General features: G+C 42.7%; 1 protein-coding gene across 1 annotated transcript in view; it reads left to right on the forward strand.

Moving 5' to 3' along the window:
* Positions 1-22133, forward strand: part of Cc2d2a (coiled-coil and C2 domain containing 2A) — an 81633-nt gene that overhangs the window by 32771 nt on the left and 26729 nt on the right. The window contains exons 13-22 of the mRNA XM_028787820.1: positions 3233-3442; positions 4724-4830; positions 9359-9499; positions 11812-11968; positions 12512-12753; positions 14456-14633; positions 15127-15283; positions 17318-17465; positions 18701-18839; positions 20453-20656. Of these exons, the coding sequence (XP_028643653.1) occupies positions 3233-3442; positions 4724-4830; positions 9359-9499; positions 11812-11968; positions 12512-12753; positions 14456-14633; positions 15127-15283; positions 17318-17465; positions 18701-18839; positions 20453-20656 (1683 nt within the window). The remainder of the gene's footprint in view (positions 1-3232; positions 3443-4723; positions 4831-9358; positions 9500-11811; positions 11969-12511; positions 12754-14455; positions 14634-15126; positions 15284-17317; positions 17466-18700; positions 18840-20452; positions 20657-22133) is intronic.

Consider the following 22133-nt stretch of genomic DNA (forward strand, 5'->3'; position numbering starts at 1 on the left):
TGTGTGTGTGTGTGTGTGTGTGTGTGTGTGTGTGTGTGTGAGAGAGAGAGAGAGAGAGAGAGAGAGAGAGAGAGAGAGAGAGAGAGGAGAGAGAGGCGAGAAGGGGAAAGATCCTTGATAGCCTAGCTCACATACAGCTCTAGAGGAAAAGGATGATATTTCCCCCTCATCTCACTCTATCAATACTAAGGACAAATAACAGTCAGATGTAAAGGAACCATATACCCACCAGGCCATATGACATGGTCCTTGGAAGAGGGAAATGAGAATGGTCTCCAAGAAGACCTGGAAAAGAAGACATCGCATCTGCCTGAGGCACTGCACTTGACTGGGCTGTGTTATTATTTTCTCAGGACCATGTACCACCTTATTTTTTTTATCCTGCCAGTGATATATAGATACAGACATCTCTTTTAGCATCTTCTGAGAATACCTATCGATCACCCACCAACGCCTCCTCTTAACAGCCTTGCTTTTTAGTTTTCAAATAAAAGAATGAGGAATCATCTCAACTTTACAACTTGAAATACACTTGGAAAATACTCTCTCTCCTTTGGAGAAAGCATTGCTATTCCTCTCGGTCTCTAAGAAATGTAAGCAGATGGAAGAAGATGAGACCCAGGGTTCTTCCTCCCTGAAACAGTGCAGATTGGGCATTCTGAGTGTCTGAGCTTAGCACTGAAGGTAGAGAGACCAGCAGCAGTTACTCGAGGTGAGCTCATCCTGAGCTGGGAGAGGAATGCTTGGTAAAAGTGCCCCAGGCAACATTGGGAGTGTATAGCAACAGTCTGCCACAGGCTCGTACTCATCCCAAGCATACAAGCTGGAACCTGAGAACCACACCCTGAGTACTCTACCTCTGGAAACACCCATGGAGAGGGGAGAGTGGGGCAGAACTCAGCCAGAGAGGAAACTCCCATCACACCTGGGGTTGACATTTAGTTATCCATGTTTTGCTACACGGAAGTTATTTTAATTAATGCAGATTGTCTGAGTGGTCATAGGAATAAGTGAATTTACTTGCCACCTTTCATTTCCATATGCTTTTTTCCCAGATTAATAGACTGCTAATGTAATAGTTGCTGACTCGAGTCAGGAGGGAATTGTTGCTCAATTCTTTTGCTGGAAGGAGCTTTGGAAGCTATTTGTGTTAACTAGAAAATTACAAGATTGCATGGCATAAATGTTTTATTTGTGAGTTATGAGGCCAAATGGATGTTTTAAAACCCCAAGACAGAACTGGTGCTCCCACCCTGCATCATCTATGGGGAACATGATCAGTACTGTCTATCTTTAGTTCTTTTGCATGTCTCGGGTAGGGATGCTGGACTGGGACCCTGACCTTGCTTTGGGACCTTTCTGCGTATCTCTGGACCTCTCTGTATCTTTATGTGTAGAAATGGTAGACTGAGGAGAAATGCTTAGTTGGCATTTGTCAGTCATGTGGAGCCTTGCAGCACTTTGTTTTCATCGTCCTCTTTATTCAACACTGACTGGTGGGTGTCTGCAGGCCACTGAAGTCTAGAATCAAGTAGCAACCAATTTAGAGGAGAAAAAACCATCACCTAGTGGGATGGGGCTTGGAATGTGCAGAAAAGGGGATTCTGGCATTAGAGGGCCATGATTATAGTGTTATTATATTATTCCACAGCTAACTAAGAAGAGAAGGAGTTCTACACTTTTGTCACATCTGTGTATTCCGTGTGTGTGTGCGTGTGTGTGTGCATGTGTGTGTGTGTGTGTGTGTGCATAGAAACATCTCATTTGTTTAGTAGTGTGTCTGGCTTTGCAGTTATTATTGTCAACTTAGTTTTCTGTATTTGTATTTTTGGAAAAGCATGCTCATCTGAGCCTCCATTTGCTGGTAAAATTTGCTGTGCTCTTGCTTCTTTGAACTGGAATTCAAAGAAAGAATATGTGAGTTTTACCCATCAGTTTTTACCCAGCCAATTCTACACGGTTCTCCTAGATGAGCAGATATATACACTATTGATGTAAATTTAGAATTAATGGTTTCTTATGGGACCTAATATAATGTGTACTATATTTAATTACTAAAACATTCATATTCTCCTTTAAAATGACATTCAGCTTATCTTTAATGAGAAGCCAACTAACTTTTTATTTATTTTTAACAATATCCACCATGCATGCAATGAGTTATGTCCATACTCATCCCTGTTACCCCGTCTCGTCTCACTCCTGAACGCCCCTACTTCCTCCCACCTAGTGCCTCTCCTTCTTTTATTAAACCTTATTTTTCAACACCCTTATAAAACTGATTATATGTCTTAAAATATCATAATCTCGAATAGGAATACATTAGCTATTTCTCAGTACCTTTCAAAATGTGCTTTATTTCCCAAATCTGTGTTCTCGTAACTGCTGGTGGTCTCTACCTTAGGTTCAGGCTCAGCTCAATCGAGTATGAACAGTTTCCATGGTGCATGGTAGAACAGAATCTCTAAGCTATCGCCTCTCTTCCCACCTGAGAGGACGACCCCATCCTTTGCCCTTTGCCTTTTTTTTCCAGTTGTGGTTTGCATATGAACTGTATTCCATAAAATGATGGGATGCCCACTTCACTGAGCTTGCTTTGAGAGTTTCTGGAAAACACACACTCTCTCTGAGGCTCTGTATCGTCACCTGTAGAAACAAGAAGCTGAGGGGGATTTAACTGGTGTGTTGTGGCTCAATAGAAATGCTACCAAATTCCTCACATATACCATCTCATTTATTCAACGATGAAGAAATCATAAAACTCATCTGTGCCGAAAGCACTGAGTACCTTGTCTTAAAGCATTGGGTACTCTGTCTTAAAGCAGCACACGCTGAAGGCAGTCTGTCTCTAACCAGGAGAAGAATATAAGCACAAAAATCAGTGATGCTCCCAGCTCCTGTAAACAGTGGTGATGGATGGGAAATGTTTTGGAGAGGTTCTAGAAGGAAAACAGTCTTATGTGGTACACTCCACTTCAAGGAATTCCCTTCTTGTTTTCTGCACATAGGGCTCAGGTTTCCCCCACCTCTCTCCCTACGTTATTCAACATGCTACAAATTTTTAAATCTTAGTTACAACAGAGGGCATCTGTGATCCAAATATTTGAGTTCATCAGCTGCAAAACACAAGACTCCAAGAAACAAGGAAGTTGACAGGAAAAAGATCCATGAGAGTTTGCATCCGACAGCCTTTCCTTTGAGGACAATACTCACAGTCTCCTCTCTCTGTTAGGCGGAGAAGTATGTCCACAGCAGACAGCATATGATCGGATCTGGAGACCCTCCAGGAAATTTCCAACTGGACATCGATATTTCAGGCTTAATCTTCACTCATCATCCCTGTTTTAGCCGAGAGCATGTCTTGGCATCCAAGCTGGCCCAGTTATATGACCAGTACCTCGCAAGACAGCAAAGAAACAAGACAAAATTTCTTACAGATAAGGTACTTGTGTTCTCTATGCTTATTTTGATGGGGCTGGTTATTCTGATAAACCCACCTGGGATATTTCTAACATCGTATGTTTCTGTCCTCATTTCACATGTTCTCTGCCCAGGGTGTGTGACACTGTCCTACCAAGACACAAAAGAAAGATGTCTTATTTCCTCTTCCTGTTGCTATACTAAAATGCCCTGACAAAAGCAACTTGAAAAGGAAAGGGTTTATTTGGACTCATGGGTGAAGATAAAGTCCATCACAGTGAGAACGTTAAGGAGGCAGGAGCTGGAAGCAGCTTACCGCATCCATTATTAGGGACAGAGTACAACAAATGCGCACTGCTAGTGCTCAGCTATTTTCCCATGTTATATAGTTCAGCATCTCTGCCCAAGGAATGGTGCTGCCCACAGTAGATGGATCTCCCATCCCCAGTGAACTCAGTCAAGATAATCCCTCACACACATGTGGAGATGCACATCTCCCAGATGATTCTAGATCTTAACAAGTTGAAAAACTTGGATTAATTACTACAGGAGGGTATAGATGGTATGCAATTAATAAGCCCAAATTCTGCAGCATGCAGCCTTCCAGTGGGAGACTTGTGTGTGCTACAAGTGGTTCCACCCGTGGGACAAGCACATCCTGTGACACGAAGTTATTACTTAATGAAGCAATCTTGGATCCTGAGACTGTTGGTGGCTTGAGAACATGTCTGTTCCCAGAGACAGTCTGACGTTTATGTAGACTCTTTGTATAGCATATCATTCAAACACAGGGCAACAGCTTCAGCTGGTGCAGAGGAATGGCTACCCCTTTGGATTCATTTCTAGTGTGATACTATCCTTTGGGGCTTCTACTAGCAATTACGGCTTCAAACAATATGGTCTCAACTGTAAAATCTTACTGTCTACATAAGGAGCTACCCTATAATATCTACTCCAGCTTTGTTTTTTCTTCATACCAAAGGAATACTATTTTGTGTTAAGAACCCAGAAAGATCCACTGTTATCTTGGAAAGTAAACTTGTTTCTAGGACACTTAGAAAAATTTATATTTATAATAAGTAATCTGGTTATCCTGCTCCAGGAAAAAAGATGTATAAACGTTGTTCTATAGAGTTGCAGATCCATAAAAACAGAATCAGCAACTCCTTGTCAGTATCAGCTTTGGTGGCTTTGGTGAAAGTCTAAAGATTGCTGGAGCCTTGAGCATCCACAGAAGAGCTTGCACTTTCCAACTCATGGGTTAGAATTTCTAACATAAAACTTCTATTCCTGTCATGTTAAGCTTCAAGCACTAAGAAAAGCTGTTCATACCAGTCTTAACCCAGAGAAACCTCATCAGTCTCTTGATACAACCCAGAAAACCATCAATGAGTATAAATCTGAAATTCGGTGAGTAATGTCTTCAAGGACTTCCCTTGTTCCCTGGTAGATATGAGTTTACAGTTCATATTTCCAGACTTTTGAAAATTCATTGAATTCATGTACAATTCTGCCAAATTAAATAATGATATTGGTAATTTAACATATGGAGGCAGCTTAATTACCAGTGAATCAAGGAAGACACAAGGGCTCACAGGCCCTACCTACCTACCTTACCTACCCTTTACCTCTGAACTGTTAGCTATACATAGACTCCAAGAGAAGAGGGAATCATGGTCTTTAGGTGAGTCTCCACAGCTGAGGCCATCAGGTTGCAACAGACACCTCCACACAGATTGTCCTGGTTGATCTTGGAGGGTCACAAGTGTGATTTATGGGAAGGGTTCAGGGTAGACAGGGGCAGTAGGGAGGTAAAAGGATAAGACTAAAGAGTGTATATACGTGAAATTATTAAAAAAATAATTTTTAAAATTAGTATAGCATAAAAAGGTGCCTACCAGATGGACTGAAAATTTCAGGGGTGTGTCGTCTAAAGAGCCACATGCCTGTGTCACAGGGAGACAAATGCAGTGATGTGTAGCATCATTCACAAAAGTGAGACTTAGAAGTAACATCCAGCATCGCATCTGTGCAGACACAGTCATTTGTTCCACAGTTTAAGGTGGATGTGCCTGATAGCATGGGGAAATCTGGAAAGCAGTGGTCACTGATAAACCCATCTGCCATAGGCTGTTTGTTACATGTTGTGGCCCACTAAGAGCACATGAACAGTACTTGATTGTCTCAGGTAACATATCTGTGTTATGGTCAGAAAAGGTACTTGTTCCATTCTTTATCCTGGGAGGCACAAAAGGGGTGTAAATTTGACAGAGGGGAAGGCAACGTTCAGTTGTAATATTGTTGAAAAGAATTCAGAGTAATTGAGAGAAGATGTCAGTGGGCAGCATCTTGTTCAGTACCTGTATCTTTCTGTTTCTTTGAGATATTCATAATTTTAAAATTCAAAATGTAAAGCTCTAATCATTGCTCCTAAATAAGGAAGTCATAAATATGAACGGGGGTCTATGTGCACATGCTTTGTTGTTTTGAGGAATCCTTGTGTATTCCCTTCTGTCACCTGCTTTTTTATGTGTCCACATCTTAGCCCTTTTCTTTTTGCCACACATCTAATTATCTATCGTTCAAAGGCCACCATTTATTATATATACTTACTGTAAAGTGTGAAGTCCCCAAGTAACAGGCCTGGCTCAGATAATTTTTAAATTGTACAATAATTAAAATCCCTGCGTGTTAGTGTGTGGACATTTTTACAGAACCAATTCTTAGATAAGAAAATAGTAATCATGAAGTCTCAATGTATGTTTTTCTTTCTCCGATCTAGGCATGAATTGGAAATTCTTCTCGAAAAGTGAGAATTAGTGCAGTTTGTATACTGGAAAAGAATAAAAAGTATGCTTAAAATGTAAAGTATTATTCATATTGCAGTTATGTTGGACATTCGGCAAGGCCTTTCCCATTATGTAGACATGTCGGGCCTCACATCTGTGGCAGTCCTCCTGCCTCAGCCTCTCAGATCCTAGAGGCATATACGGTTCTAAAATTATTTCTTATGTTTAAAACACAGCTTTTATATGAGGATAGTTTTAGTTTTAGCCTAGAGTGAGCATGGAAACAGTTATGGCTTGAAAGAGACAGACACGGAGAGAAGAGTAAGAGGGAGAGAAAGGAATAAGAGGGAAGGAGACAGAGACACAAAGAGAGAGGTGGAGAAGGGAAAAGAGACAGAGAAAGGATACGATCATGGGTTTCCCTAGAGCTGGACTGAGGAATCACTTTGAAAAACAGCTGACTTGCATGTGAGGCAGACTCAGACACAGAGCCATTACAGTTACATTACTGGAGATGAAAACTGACCATTAGCATAGATGAGGCAGTTTAAAAAGAGGGGGAGGGGAAGTTCAGCCCTTCTTTGAGTTTTCACTAAGAGAAACTAACCTTGGGGAGATCACTTGTTGCGTATGCCTTTTCTTTAGCCCCCTGAAACCAGCTGATCACCCCCCCACCCCATTCCCCTGTGATTTCCCCAGCTGGACATCTGCTGCGCCCTCCCTCAGTTGGTATAGTTCACCTGGACTATTACCACTTCAGACATTTCATCACTTGAGTTTTTTAATCAGCATCACACTGGGTGTGCTCTCTCTTAAGTGAATAAGAATTTAAGGACTACAGGAGCCATGCCCCTATATCTCTGTATTGCACTTCTATCTATGGACAAACTTCTGGAAATCATTCACATTTGTATCTTCTCCACTCCAGTTACTCTGCCCTTCACTCACCCTGCTTCCGAGGCAGATCTTGCTGCAGCCTCTGAGACCACTGCAGCCCTCTCAGCTTCTAACCACTGGCTCTTAGCCACACACATTGCCTATTTAGAATGCTCTTCCCTGGTGACACAGCTGTCCTTACTGTCCTTGGTCAAGTCTACCTCCTCTGTCTAGCTAATACAATTGCCAAGTGTCCCAAGTGTTGTCGTCTTAGCCCTTTAAAAACTGTATTCTCCCCTAAAAGGCATCTTCTCCTGTTAATTAACAAAGAGGTCAGTGCCTCTGTAACCTTTACCTCAGACCTGGGTACACCATCCACGCTGCAGACCCCCACCCACCTATGCAAGACCGCAGGAGTACTACCCAGTATCCTACTCAAAAAATCACCCTTCTCTCTTCCTCCACAGCTCTGCTATACTTCTAATGAAATGTTCTTCTGGGATTCTTTGCTTATTTAAAGCATATGGAAATGATTTTTGTTGTTGAGAAAAGTCTTCAGTATTTCTGAGAAACTGTTTTTTTGGGAACTGCAAAAGGAAGTAGAAAAAAATTCTGAAGGTGTTACATAACTCAGTAAATTAATTTGATATTTCAGTTTTTTAAAATAAGACAGGAGGCTGAGCAGTGGTGGCACACACCTTTAATTTCAGCACTTGGGAGATGGAGGCAGTCAGATCTCTGAGTTTGAGGCCAGCCTAGTCTATAGAACAAGTTCCAGGACAGCTAGGGTTGCACAGAGAAACCCTGTCTCAAACAATTAAGTAAACAAACAAACAACTAAGGCAGCAGAAGTAGCAGATAATGGACTAAAGGAAGATCAGATCATTTAGCAATGACAGACAGTGACATTGACTTCTGGATGGTGGCCAAGCTTGGGTCCACACACACCCCTTAGGTGTCAACTTATCCTCCCAGCAATCCTGCAGAGTGACTTCTGTTAACAAGCCTGTTTCACAGATAAGCATGGAGAAGTGACTTAGCTTATCCAAGGCTAGCTAGTAGGTGTCAAAGCCAGAATTCACACAAGGCTGCCACTCTCTTGCTTCCTAAGGACATTAGAGAGTCCTGAGTCCTGGATTCCCAACAGTAACTGCCATGCTTTGCCACCCCCTTATTCTTTAGCCACCTATTCAGCTACTCAGAAGCCAGACACCCTTACTTCTCTGTGCTGTCTCTACAGCCCAAGTCAGTCCAAGTAGAACTGCCATTCTCAGGCCTTCCCACAGCCAGGGGATGCTAATTTCTGTAGTGTCCTGCCCCCTTGGATTTCTCAGGATGTTCTCATAGGTCCACTCTGTGTCAAACGTTGCTGTCACTTATGTGTGTGTCCATCTTCTGGGCTATACTACAAACAACTTGAGCACGGAGACACTGCCTGCTTCGAAGGCATGTTTGTATACCCTAGACCACACATGGCACCTGTTCAAAATTAATCAATTAGCTGATTTACAGTGTACCAGAGTGAATTTGGAGTCTGGATTTGGCTACCATTTATGAAGAAGGTCTAATATATATCAGATGATTCCAACAGATGAAAGTACTGAAATAAAGAGAAAAGCACTTTCAGATGCCACCTCTACAGTTGAAACCAGAACCACTTGTCATCTTGTTAACACTAAAATTCTTCACAGCAGGCAACATCATTGCATCCTCTCTGTGCAGAGCTCAGGATTTGTGTCAACACAGAGAGCCCTCAGCGCTTGTCTGACAACTAGAACACCAGCGTGCTTCATCCAGGACAACCACTCCTGCTAGTCTCTTCCTGTCGTAACTACAAAGGCAGCTGTCAGTAGGAGGGACAATAGTTGGAAAAAGAATTTTAAAAGATAATTTAGTCTATCAAATTGAAATTCAGCTAAGGGGGAATAAACTAAAGAAAATGTCCAAAACACAGATCCCATCTTATTACCTCCTCTTTTCCTACTTCCTTTCACAGCTGCTAACAAAACAGTGTCTTAGAAATACTGAAAACACTTAGCAAGAGAAAATTGCCATATGAGTGAATTGGAGAAGCAAAGAATCCCAAATTAACTTAGAAACCGTGGCAGGGCTGGGGAAGAAGAGAGAAAGTCGACGTGGCATAGGGAACTGGGCTACAGTTTTGCAGCCACATGTACAAAGGAGGATTGTCTAGTTCAGTCTGCAATAACGAAGCACTATTAACGTTTTATTCATGAAAACTGATACAACATGTCAATGATTATAACTCGTAGGCAGACTCGAAAACTTCGAGATGCTGAACAAGAGAAAGACCGAACGCTGCTTAAGACCATCATAAAGGTCTGGAAAGAGATGAAGTCTTTACGGGAGTTCCAGAGGTTTACGAACACGCCATTGAAACTTGTCTTGAGAAAGTAAGCCTTCTCAGATACTGGTTTATCAGTCCGTGTCATACATCAAGAGAGGTGTGGAGTGCATGGATACATTTAAAAACTATGAGCAAACAGCAGCAGCCTTGTAGCTGCTTCCCAGTCTGAGAACCAGAGCGTCTCAGGCACCTGACAGCTCCCGTGCCTCTCTCCAGCCGTGGTAACAGCTGTCTGCTTCTATGACCATCGTTTTCCTGCCTCTGTATATAACCCCTGAGAATACACAATATTTTTTTGAGAATACACAATTTTTAAAAAATATTTTTAAATCTTTTAAAATCTTAAAATAGACGCTGTCAGTCTTTATACACATCAGAAGAGAGCATCTGATCCCATTACAGATGGTTGAGCCACCATGTAGTTGCTGGGAATTGAACTCAGGACCTCTGAAAGAGCAGACAGGTGCTCTTAACTGCTGAGCCATCTCTCCAGCCCCAAGAATACACAATTTAATATTGCTTGTTTTCCACTTTTATAGACTCAGTGTGTAAATACACAATTACTTCTTTGTGCTATGCACATTTCCGAGATTGACAGCATGTAGCTATAGTTTTGTTTTATAAAACCCTTCTGTAGGAGCTGGGAAGTTGGCTCAGTCAAGAGAATGCTTGCAACATAAGCATAAAGACATGAGTGCAGGGCTGCTGAGATGGCTCAGGGGTTAAGAGCACTACTCTTCAGGAGGTCATGAGTTCAAATCCCAGCAACCACATGGTGGCTCACAACCATCCATAATGAGATCTGATACCCTCATATGGGTGTCTAAAGACAGCTACAGTGGACTTTGGGCTGGAACGAGCGGGCTCAGAGTGAGCAGGGGCCAGAGCAAGTGGAGCAAGAGGAAGAAGGGAAGGGGGAAGATATGAGTTCAGATCCCTAGCACCCATGAGAAAAGCTAGGCATGTTTGCACAAGTTTGGAATTCTGGTGCTTGGAAGTTGGGGTTAGGGGACAGATGGATCCCAAAGGACCAAGTTCAGGAAGAGAGGCTGTCTCAAAACATAAGGCTGAGAACAAGAGTGGAAGTCATTCAACATCTGTCTCTAGCTTCCACACATGTATCCATCCATACATACTACACACACACACACACACACACACACACACACACACATATACACACACCACAAACTTCACTACATAGAGTTTCAGACTTGCCCACAAGTTTCTCCCAGGACTTGTTTTTGCACCCAAATTTTGGGCTAGCTCTCATAGTTTTAGGCAATGGAGAAAACTGCGGAGTATGAAGCCAGGAACGTAGAATACGCCAGGTAAATATGAGTCAGCAGTCCATACCCAGCAGCAACTCCCCACTGCTAGGCTGACATGAGCGCAGCTTGTCTGTTGTGTCCCCCTCAAGAGTCTCCCCAGTCAGGAATGAGAAGACTTCTTGTAGATGAGCAGGGAACCTTCATGTCTGTTTAGCCCAGTACTGTCTTAGTTAGGATTTCATTGCTGTGAAGAGAAACCATGACCACGGTAACTCTTATAAGGGAAAATATTTAATTGGGGCTGGCTTACAGTTTAAGCGGTTCAGTCCTTTATCACCATGAAGGGAAGCATGGCAGTGTGCAGGCAGACATGGTGCTCAAGGAGCAGAGAGATCTACATCTTGATCCACAGGCAATAGAAAGAAACTTTGTATGACACTGGGCACGGCTTGAGTATATACGAGACCTGTAAGCCGTCCTCCACAGTGACACACTTTCTCCAACAAGGCCACACCTCCTAATAGTGCCACTCCCCATGGGCCAAGCATTCACACACGAGTCTATGTTGGCCATAACTATTGAAACTATCACAAGTACTGAGATGGTGTAGCATGGTTGTCAGGAGAAGGGGGAAAGCATCTCCATCCCTTCTATGGGTATCTACAGAACACACTGTGGATATACTCTTGTCAGCAAAATCATCAGAAAACAACCTCAAGTCATCAACCCAAGTTCAGGAAGTGGTTTAAGGGACTCAGTAACAAAGACATAATAAAACTATTAAAATGAGTTCTCAGGCCCTTTGGAGTGAGAATTTACTCTGCCTTGGCAACCTATGGGGAAATTTAACCAGAATGGCTCTATTACTGAGTGGTCCACAGCTCTTCCACCTGTGTACTCGAAGGCTAGTTTCTTAACTGTGTTAATGTCTCTTCAGGGTGGATGATAGCATGAGGCTCACAGTCTAACACAAGCAATAGTTTTAGACAAGACCCTGCCATAGGCCAAGCCCAGCATTGTATCTGTTGCATGATTACCATCTTATTTCATTCCAAGAAATAACCAAGATCTGCAAATTCATTTAAAGGGAAAAAGTTGACCAGAAACTAGATGAGGAAGCATACGAAGCAGAGATTCAAGCTGAGATCCATGAATTGCTGGAAGAGCACATGGAAGAATATGAAACAAAGATGGAGGAGTACAGAGCTTCTCATCAGCAGTGGAAGGCCTGGAGGAAAGCCCAGGTTTGCAAAGCATCACTCAGCCTGGAGTAGGGCTGCCTAGGGAGGCCCTGCCTGAGACAGGAGGAGAAGCTAAACCAGCAAACCACATGGAGGTCTCCCATTGACTCTTCTGTCTCTTTCTTACCCTGTTGTTGGGGGGCAAAAGGGATGAATTGGATCCAAAAAGCCACCCAGACATCATATCGACAGCACTGTGTATAATCAGTAATGTGAATGTCAAATGTGTATTTTCCATGCATGGCCACTTTAAATGGAAGATGTTGATGCCTGTGCTAGATGATCTTCAGATGTTGCCTCACTTCAGAAGCCGTGTATGTGTGTGTGTGTATGTGTGTGTGTGTGTGTGTGTGTGTGTATGTGTGCACATGCGTGCGCATGTGGTTTGTGCTTGTCTCTACTCTGTGGGAGAACTGGGGCACAGGGAAATGCTGATGGAGTTGGGCTGGGGGTAGGAGGTGTCCAGGTCTTTCTGTTCTGAGTACCATGCTCCTGAAGGCCAGTCCTGGAGACTGTTTTGAAACCAGGTCACCTCTTACCCAACAGAAGGCCAAAAAGAAAAGAAAAAAGCAAACAGCAGAGGAACACCCTGAGGAGGAGGAGGCTGAGGATCCCTTTCCTGAGGAAGAGGTCAAGAAGCCCATCCCCCCAGAGCCCACTGACCCAGCTTTCATAGAGCAGCAGGTGCGAGAGAGAGCAGCCCACAGCAGGAGGAGGCCAGGGGAGCCCACACTCATTCCAGAGTTGAGTCTGGCAGGGAATGTGACCCCCAATGACCAGTGTCCCAGGTAAGCACATGTTCTAACCATACACAGTATTGGAATGTACGAGGTAAACATGTTCTGACCATTGATGACACTGGTGCATACACACATGTACCCCCACACACACACAGGAGCACACAGAGAAATAGATCTGATCACACTATACCGTATGAACAGAGGAACCATGCCCCCACACATAAGCATAAGGTTTAACTGTGTAAAACTGCCTATGTATGCTTCCTTTGGAGATTTCCTAGGGTTCCCCCATCTTTGCACCCCACTTATTACCTAGGAACACTCTCCATAGAGCTGTCTGTGGAACAGAACCCCAACAAGTCAATGCCTGCTCTCCATAGTGGCTTCCTGTACCCATGTTCCCTCAGGCTAGCAGATACACTGAGACGTCTCTTTGCTTCTTGATTTCAACTTTAAGCCAGTTCGTGTCTGGATATGTCTAAATTGCAGGAATATAAAATATTAAAATGATACTCCATTTAATATTGTCAAAAGAATTTCCATTAGGGATAATGAAACACTCTGTAGGTATGTAGCAATGACTATTGCCCATGAGTGTATTTAATGGTGCTAAAATGTAGATTTAACAATAGTCAAAATGGTTGGGCATGGGGGTTCATGCCTGAAATCCCAGCACTTGGGAAATAGAAACAGAAGGATCCAGGCCAGCCACATAAACTCGATCTCAAAAAAAAGTTAAAATAATAAATATTATGTCTTACATATTTAACCAAAATAATATTTAATTGCTATACTACCATCTCAAAAACCTAGATCTGTTTTTATTTGAATATCCTTTTTACTTTTGTCAATAGGCTGTAATTGCTATTGACTAGCATTTTTTGTAGTGTCTCTGCAAATATACACACTAAGATTAAACACTCATCTTGAAGAATCTGATCTGTTTTCAAACTCCCTGTGCTTCAGCTCTCTCAATGTGCCAGAATACACTCTTTTGGGATTTGCATGGTCTTCAGAAGTGATACTGAGCATCCACTGAACAGTCTCTCACTCTCTGAAAACATGAAGGAAATGCTTAGACCTTAGAGAAAGAGACCTGATCTAACATCAAAATGCCCTACTGTATTTCCTGTGTAAAAACCTATCAGCTTAAACACAAGCCATTACTGCTCTGTGCATTTTGAATTTACTCCTTTTTAAAAAGATTTTGTTGTTGTCATTTCTATGTCTGTGTGTGAGTACTGTGGAGGTCAGAAGAGGTCATCAGATGAACCACCTAGATCTGGAATTATAGGCTTTATAAGCTGCCTGACCTGGGTCCTGGCAATCAAATTCAGATCCCCTAGAAGAACAGGAACCTCTCTCTTCCCCCTCCCACTCTTTCTACCACTGAGTCTTTCCAGTCCTGAGTTAATTCTACTTAACAAGGAATAGGTTTACTTAAGATTTTGTTTTATTTCCAAGCATAGGTCTCATTTAAGAAACTGGAGGAGACTGTAGTCCAACAGGGATTGGACTCTTAATCTGTCCCTCCATGCCCTTTCAGTGTCTGCCAATGGCGTCCCCATTAGTTTCATGTCTCAATATTTGATTGTAGCAAGCTCCACAAAACCTGTCACTGGGTCAAATGGACTGATAGAACCTCACCACTGTGTCACTTGCCATCTTCAGTATCCATCCAGTTAACAAATACATGGTGATCCTTAGTAATCAAACACTGACTATAGCTGTGGATGGTCTCACGTTGCAGGGTGGAGGTCTCCAGAAGGGAAGATGTCAGGAGGCGCTCTGTGTACTTAAAGGTCGTCTTCAACAACAAGGAGGTGTCAAGGACTGTTAGCCGGCCTCTAGGGGCAGATTTCCGGGTTCACTTTGGACAGATTTTCAACCTGCAGATATTCAACTGGCCAGAGAGCTTAATGCTTCAGGTACATCTGTTAACTATAATCCCTGCCCCAAGAATTTTGTGGTCACTAAAATTATAAGATAATTTTAAATCAGCTATGGACAAACTGGGTGTTTCAAGAGGAATGGGTCAGCCTTTTGGTTATCAAATGTCTCTTTGTAATGTCAGTGAAAACAGATAGGTTACCACTCTAAGTGTCTAAAAAGGCTGGTAGGGAACTTGTGTGACCAGAGAGTTCCCTAGTTGGTTTGCTGAAGAAATAGTTCAATGTGACCATCTACTAGGATCCAGACATGCTGTTTCTTGTCTCCTAGATAACCCTAGATCCCATCACATAGTATTAATTACCACAATACACTATCCCAGGAGTAACTGAGAATCAGGCTGGTCCCAAGCAGGGTATACATAAGATGGTGTCTGGGCCAGACCAGCACAAACACTAACAGTGTAGACCAACACCTGAGAGCACATTCTATTGCCACCTCTACTGGCTGAGTCTCTTCTCTGGATTTCAGGTCTATGAAACTATTGGTCATAGTGGTACCACCTTGCTAGCTGAGGTCTTCTTGCCTATCCCTGAGACTACCCTTGTCACAGGAAGGGCCCCCATTGAAGAGGTGGAGTTCAGCAGTAACCAACATGTGACATTGGACCACGAGGGTGTTGGAAGTGGTAAGTAAAGCTAATTGTTTTCAGCAGTTCATGGTTTTTATTGTCATATCCAAATCTATCTTTTTCCACTTCACAGATGATCAAAAGTTATCACCAAATAATTATAAAATTGGTATCAAAAATTCAAAAGAAGCCAGGGATAGTGGCTCACACCTACAACCCTAGCACTTGGGAGGCTAAGGCAGGAGGATGACCGCAGCTTGAAGTACAGAATAACAAACTGTCTCAAGGGGTGGGGGTTGGGGGTGGGGGGCTAGAGAGAAAGAAGGCCAGTATAAAATGGCTCAGCAGGTAAAGGCTTTGTGCCAAGACTGAGGGAGTGATTCTAATCTCCAGGATCCACATGGTAGAAGTTCATTTTAGTCCTTAACGTGTGTACATAAGATACATGGTTGCTCACCAAGTCATTTCTTTAAGAAAACACGTATGAATACACTACTATAAAGTATTTTGTAGTATGACTTAAAGAGCCTTAATATGCTCTTTGATGCCTCAATTCCACTCATAATAATCTTTGTAAAGAAGTAATTTGAAATGAAAAAGATATATCACAATGATATAGGTGTATAAAACTCATTTTATATATATTATAAATTTTATGTATTCATATGTATAATTTTAATCATTATACGGAGATCATTCACTGTTGAGGTTTGGTTTTACAGTCTATTGTAATGCTACGTGTGGGGCCCCAAGACCTGGAGTCTGCATGGAGCACCAAGGGATCCTGCCCCCAAGTTATTTCTGATTGGTAAATAAAGATGTCAGCAGCCAATTTCTAGGCAGAAGAGATATAGGTGGGCTTTCGGTTTGTGGAGCTTGGGGTCGGAGGAGAACCAGGAGAAGAAGGTAAACAGAGGTGGGAGAAGCCTCCATGGGTTAGGTGGCCCCAAGGGCTGGCCAATTGGAGTTAAAAGCAGCCCAGATGAAACATAATAAGTAATAACTTGGATTATTGATAGGAAAATAAATCCTAACAACATAGAAAATAGGCATCTGCCCAGCTCTTGTGCTGTTTAAGGTTTATTATAAATATAAAGGCTGTATGTGTCTTTTATCTGGGAACTAAAGGGTCAAAGGCCAGGTAGAAATCCTGGATTGGGATTAAATATTTCTACAACAATTCATTAGCATTCTCAATTCTAATAAAATGCATGATTGACCTCATGGTTTAACTACTTTTCTACCTACATGACTATCTCTTTCCTTCCTCAGAGGCACTATCCAGTGCTTCTTTTGTTTGTTTGCTTAGACAGGCTCTCTCTATTACTCACTAGCTGTCTCTCTGTTACTCATCTCCTAAATAATGCTAGATCCCATCATGTCTGCCCTGGAACTTGCTATGTAGATGAGGTTGGCCCAGAACCCAGTGATCCAGCCTGCCTCTGCATGCCTGACCAGAAGGTGTTTCTAGTCAGGCTTCCTTGGCCACAGCAGGAACCCATCCACACCCCTGAGCACAAATGTTCTCTATATTTCCCCTAATATCGTCTTCCTTGATGCTTAATGCCCGCCAGCACCCTAAGCCTGTATCTCACTTACTTGCTGTTATACACACTCAAACACAAACATCATAACAGGTCGCTTCAGCTCATTCCTCTTCATTTGTTTCACTTCGTCTTCCCTGCTAAGTTCAGCCTGAATAAGAGCTCATGTAAGTGTCTTAAACAAATAGACAAACACCTGATGTTGAAAAACTTCTTAGAAGAATGTGGTTATTTTCCCTTATATGTATAAGAGCTAAGGTTCAGAAAAGGTAGGTAGTCTTTCAAAGATCTCACAGCTGTGAACTAGCAGAACCAGTACACCAATGGTCGCGAGGATAATGCACCATGGGAACTCTACCCCCAGCTATCAGAGAGAGCTTGATTCTGTGCAGATTTACCTGGAAAAAAAATCGAGTGGCCTGGCTTGGAGCATGTGCTCCATCCTACCACGCCTATCCCAGGTTCCATCTCTCTGCCATCTGCATTCTTGCAGGCCTGGGTCCTCTCCTTTCTAAACCCCAACCTGTTGACCTTGCTACTCCCTCAGGGGTGCCCTTCTCCTTTGAAGCTGATGGCAGCAATCAACTGACTCTAATGACGTCGGGGAAAGTTTCCCACAGTGTGGCATGGGCCGTTGGAGAAAATGGGATTCCTTTAATTCCTCCGCTGTCACAGCAGAACATTGGATTTCGAAGGTAACATGACTAGAATGAACTGCTGACTGTATTAGAGACACGAGATGAGGAGGCTTGGGATGTCATGTTCTCTCCTTTCATTTCTAGCTACCTGTATTGTAATGGTACTTTTATTTTTTTTTCTTAAAATTTAGAATACTAATCACCTGACATACATAAGATGGCCATTGATATCAGATATACCCCCCAAAAAACTTTTTTTTGTTTAAGTGCCTCAGAAACTCTGTGTTCTTCTCTCACCTCGTGAACTCAGGGATGCACAGCACATGGTTATCTATTTCTCTCTCACTAAAGCTTCTTTGCTAGTGACTGGCAGAGCTTGCTAGATGTAGGAAAGTTCCTGCTCTTTAGCTTTCTTCCCCAACAGCTAGATCTTCAGTCCTTTTCCAGAGGAGAAGGAGGAGCCCTGAGCTCCCAGTCCAGTCTAGGTGCCCACTGTGATGGACTGCAGGTCCAGGCAGTCTGCAGCCTGGAAACCTACATCCTTCTACCAGAGGCTCCCTTTGTCATCTCAATATAGACAGACTCATTATCAGTCAGTCATCTCACCTTCTGGCCATGGCTGCCTCATCTCTAAAATAAAAAGATTTACAACCATGCATATACACACACACACACACACACACATATGAATAAAATGATGTATCTACATCACAGAGAAGACACTTTTCCAAATGACTTCAACACATGGAAAATGAGAATGGGTTTTGCTTTGTCCCCTTCTTGTCCTACATATCCCCGCACCAACCTGGCACAAGTAAATGCAGTTCTGTGACAAGTCAAGAACCATACATACAACCAGGCATTTTCTGATCTTTTTACTGGAATTTAAAACTAGGGACATCCCCTGGGGCTAAAGTTTTGGCTCTTCCTGAAGTGAAGCAGGGAATGAGCAAGTAAAGTATGGAAATCCATGTTGAGCACGGATCTCCCTTGAGTTCGATGTCCAAAGCTGCTAGTCACTGGCCTGGGAGGTGAGGTATTCAGAGCTCCCTGGACCACAGGGGCCACGATGTGAAGTGGGTGGCATGTCACTGCACAGGGCAGAGTTGTATCATTGGGTCACATTTACATGCCTTCGATTTCTATTGCCTTACAACATATTTAATAATCAAGTAAAGAAAACTAGCCAGAGTCTCTATAGTAAGAAGGTAATGGCTTCTGTAAGCAGCACTGGCTGTGCTGAGGTCAAGCTTCTGATCACTTTTTCTGTTTGTGTTTTTGCTGTTTTCCAGTGCTTTGAAGAGAGCAGATGCCATCTCATCCATTGGCACATCAGGGCTCACGGACATGAAGAAGTTGGCCAAGTGGGCAGCAGAGTCCAAGCTTGACCCCAATGATCCCAACCACGCCCCGCTGATGCAGCTGATCTCGGTACCATGGCCAGAGATACACAATGAAATACTCTACCCTTTGCATACATTCTCTTTTCCAGTTTTCTGTACAGCTGTTTAAGAATGCAAGAGCTGTCAATCACCGGTTTAAATTTCAGCTCTGCCACCTCCTTGGCTGTGAGACACAGTAAAGCATCAATGTCCTGAGCCCTGTGCTGCCCTCACAGTAGACCAGGAGGGCATGTGTTGATGTGCATAAACTCTGAGATGGTACACAATCCACATATAATACATATAATTAGCTGGTTTTGTTACTGTTTCCTGCAGCCTGAGACACCCCTAAAGAAAGGTTCTATTTCTCAACTACGCAGAAAGAAAACTAACTTTTAGACTCAGCTGCTTGTTCACAGCCACACTGATAATAACCAGATCCCAGAGCACATGCTTTTCCTCTTGGCCTTTCAGTACTGATGGGATATTTTATGAAAATTGTCTACAACTATGTGACTCTAAACACACCCAATTCATCTCTCTTGGAATCAAATACAGTGGGTTTAACTGTCCCAAAACTACCATAAACAAGTAGGTGTCTCCCAGGGTGACTATACAACACATGCTCCTTCTCATGGCTTATCAGATGGATAATTCTAAGAGTTGGGAAACTTTCATTTTCATCTAGGTTTCGAGACAAACCATTTTATTTGATCTTTGTCCCTTACGAACATTCCTTCGAATGTGACGCTGCTTAGATGATGATGATTCATATCAGAAAGATAAGCCAATGCTCCCTCAAGTGCAACATAGTTCATAGAATGGTTTTGAAGTCATGTCTTAGTTATTATCTTCAAATCAACAATAATATACTTACCTATCATGTCCTTTTGTTTTTAACCTAGTAGTTTTTCCATGGAAAAGCAAAGCACAGAGATTCCTTTCCAATTGGCTTCTCTTTATGGACCAAGAGTTTCCCTAGTGTAAGGGCAGAGTCTGCTATGGTCCCAGAGAATAGCTGCCTGTTTCTCTGTTCTTCCTAGGAGGAGGTCACAGCTAGGAAAGAACCAGGGAGAGAGGTTAGCAATGCCCTCAGGCAGAGTAGCCACTCTGCTAGCTTCTCTGTGGTGTCTAGGAGCTGTCTTCCTGGGCCCTAGAAGTTGGCTGGCCCATGCCCGTCTCTGGCTCACTCTCAATAACTAAGGCCAGGAGATCTTGTTCAGTCAGGAGACCATGACGACCCTGGGAACTGAATGAAGCCAGCTGACAAGGAGCATTGATCTACACATATGCACACAGGAATTTAAAAATCCCAGATATTTTACCCACATTGAGTAATCTTACTTCCAGTAGACTATGCACTGACATAGCTCTCCCTTTGTGCTTTACATATTAACAGAGAGCATAGACATCAAAAGTGAAATTAACTTTCATTTTATTTCATGTATTTTTTGAAAAATTATTTGTGGTGATTTACAAAAAAAATTTAAAAAAAACAAAACACTAAATACCTACAGCAGCATCTGCTTGCCTCCCCTACATTTTAAGGTAACTTACCTTTCATGTGTTAGTTGAAAACTAGTCGGCACTCCCAGAACCTAGCACTGGTTAACTTAAGTATCTGCCTGCCGCCTGGAGCCGTGTTTCTTCTTACTCTTGTAGGTTGCTACCAGTGGTGAATCCTATGTCCCTGACTTCTTCCGACTGGAACAGCTGCAAGAGGAATTCAACTTTGTCTCGGATGAGGAGTTAAACAGATCCAAACGGTTCCGACTTCTCCATCTTAGAAGCCAAGAAGTGCCAGAATTTCGGAATTATAAACAAATCCCAGTATACGACCGAGAAATTATGGAAAAGGTATTCCAGGTAAGAAATTGTCCAAATAGGTTAGCAAACGATCTGCGGTGGCACTTGGCCTGCTGCTGGCTATATACGTGTCAGTGCTCTCAACAATGATGCTTTCTCTAATGCAGCACAATAAGAACTACTATTAATTAGGTTGAAAAATACCTTCTGAGCTAATATGACTAATTATGCCTGCCTTAGTTGAGGATGCAACTCTATTTGAGTACACCAAGTCTGTGCTAAGGACTCTCCAGGATGCAGTGGCAGAGCATGGGGAGAATAAGGTAGGATTTAACCAGCCAGGCCTAGAAGGTAGGCAGGGACCAGGTACAGCATCTGAGGGCAGGAGGGGAACAAAGGCTCAGCAGAGACAGCTTACCCAGACTGATGGGACCTGTTAGCCCTTGAGGGTTGATGAAGAGTGGAATATGTTGGTGGAACAATCCATCAAAGGGCAGGCCAGTTTGTGTGAGAGGAGGTGAGTGGAGAGGTTCTAGAAAGTATTGTGCTTTTTTTCATGCAGAAACGATTCTTGCCAGATATCTTCAGTTATTTGGTTCTTCCCACTATTGAATTTCCTCAGCTATCAACTGCAGTTAATTAGATGATGAAATCCCTACGAAGATGAGAATAGGATGAAAAGACAGGTCAATGGTTATAGACAGACAGACAGACACGTAATCTTGCAGAGGACATGAGTTCGGTTCCTAGCACTCAACATCCATCACTACAGTTTCAGGGGAATCTGATGCCTTCTCCTGAACTTCACGGGTGCTAAGCACACACCTGGTGCACATACATTCATTCATTCATTCATACATACATATGTATGTACATATGTAACATGCATGCAAGAAAAACATTTAAACAAATAAATCTTAAAAATATATGTTTAAGATTAAAAATAAAAGGATGTAGATAGTAGAATAAAACATCTATGTCTCAAGACCACCCAGATGCTAGGGCACTTCCCCATCCTGTCTGGGCTTCTGGTGTAGTGGCTTCCTTCTCATTTGTAGATAGGCTGCTCCAGTTGACCACATGGTCACTGATATCATCCGAGTTTGAATCTATGGACTTTAATCAATGGAGACAGAGGTGCCCTCCTCTCCCAAATTCAAAAACCTTGAATGACATCTCTGGATCACTCAATCTGTGTCTGGGCATTTAACTCTGATGGAGAATGGCATACAAAGTTGATTGTGGTGATCCCCAGGGGTACCCACACTGTCTTATCAGTAGTTAAAAGAATAAGCCTGAGTAGATGAAAGCCAAAACAACCTATGACTGTCCTCCAAGAAGCTGACCCAAGTTACCTGTAGCTAGACGCTATGTGATAACGGTTTTCACAAAAGCTTTTCACTATGTTTATAACCACTTCATTCAACGCTGATAAGTCAAAATATGCACCGGATTTGACCAAGTTGCATACTACACGTGTTAGCACCCTGAATTATACCAACTTCCTCTGCTTCTCCCATGGAATCTGTTCTTTCCT

Source organism: Grammomys surdaster, unplaced genomic scaffold (assembly GCF_004785775.1).
Source record: "Grammomys surdaster isolate TR1022 unplaced genomic scaffold, NIH_TR_1.0 125679, whole genome shotgun sequence".
Taxonomy (NCBI): Eukaryota; Metazoa; Chordata; class Mammalia; order Rodentia; family Muridae; genus Grammomys; species Grammomys surdaster.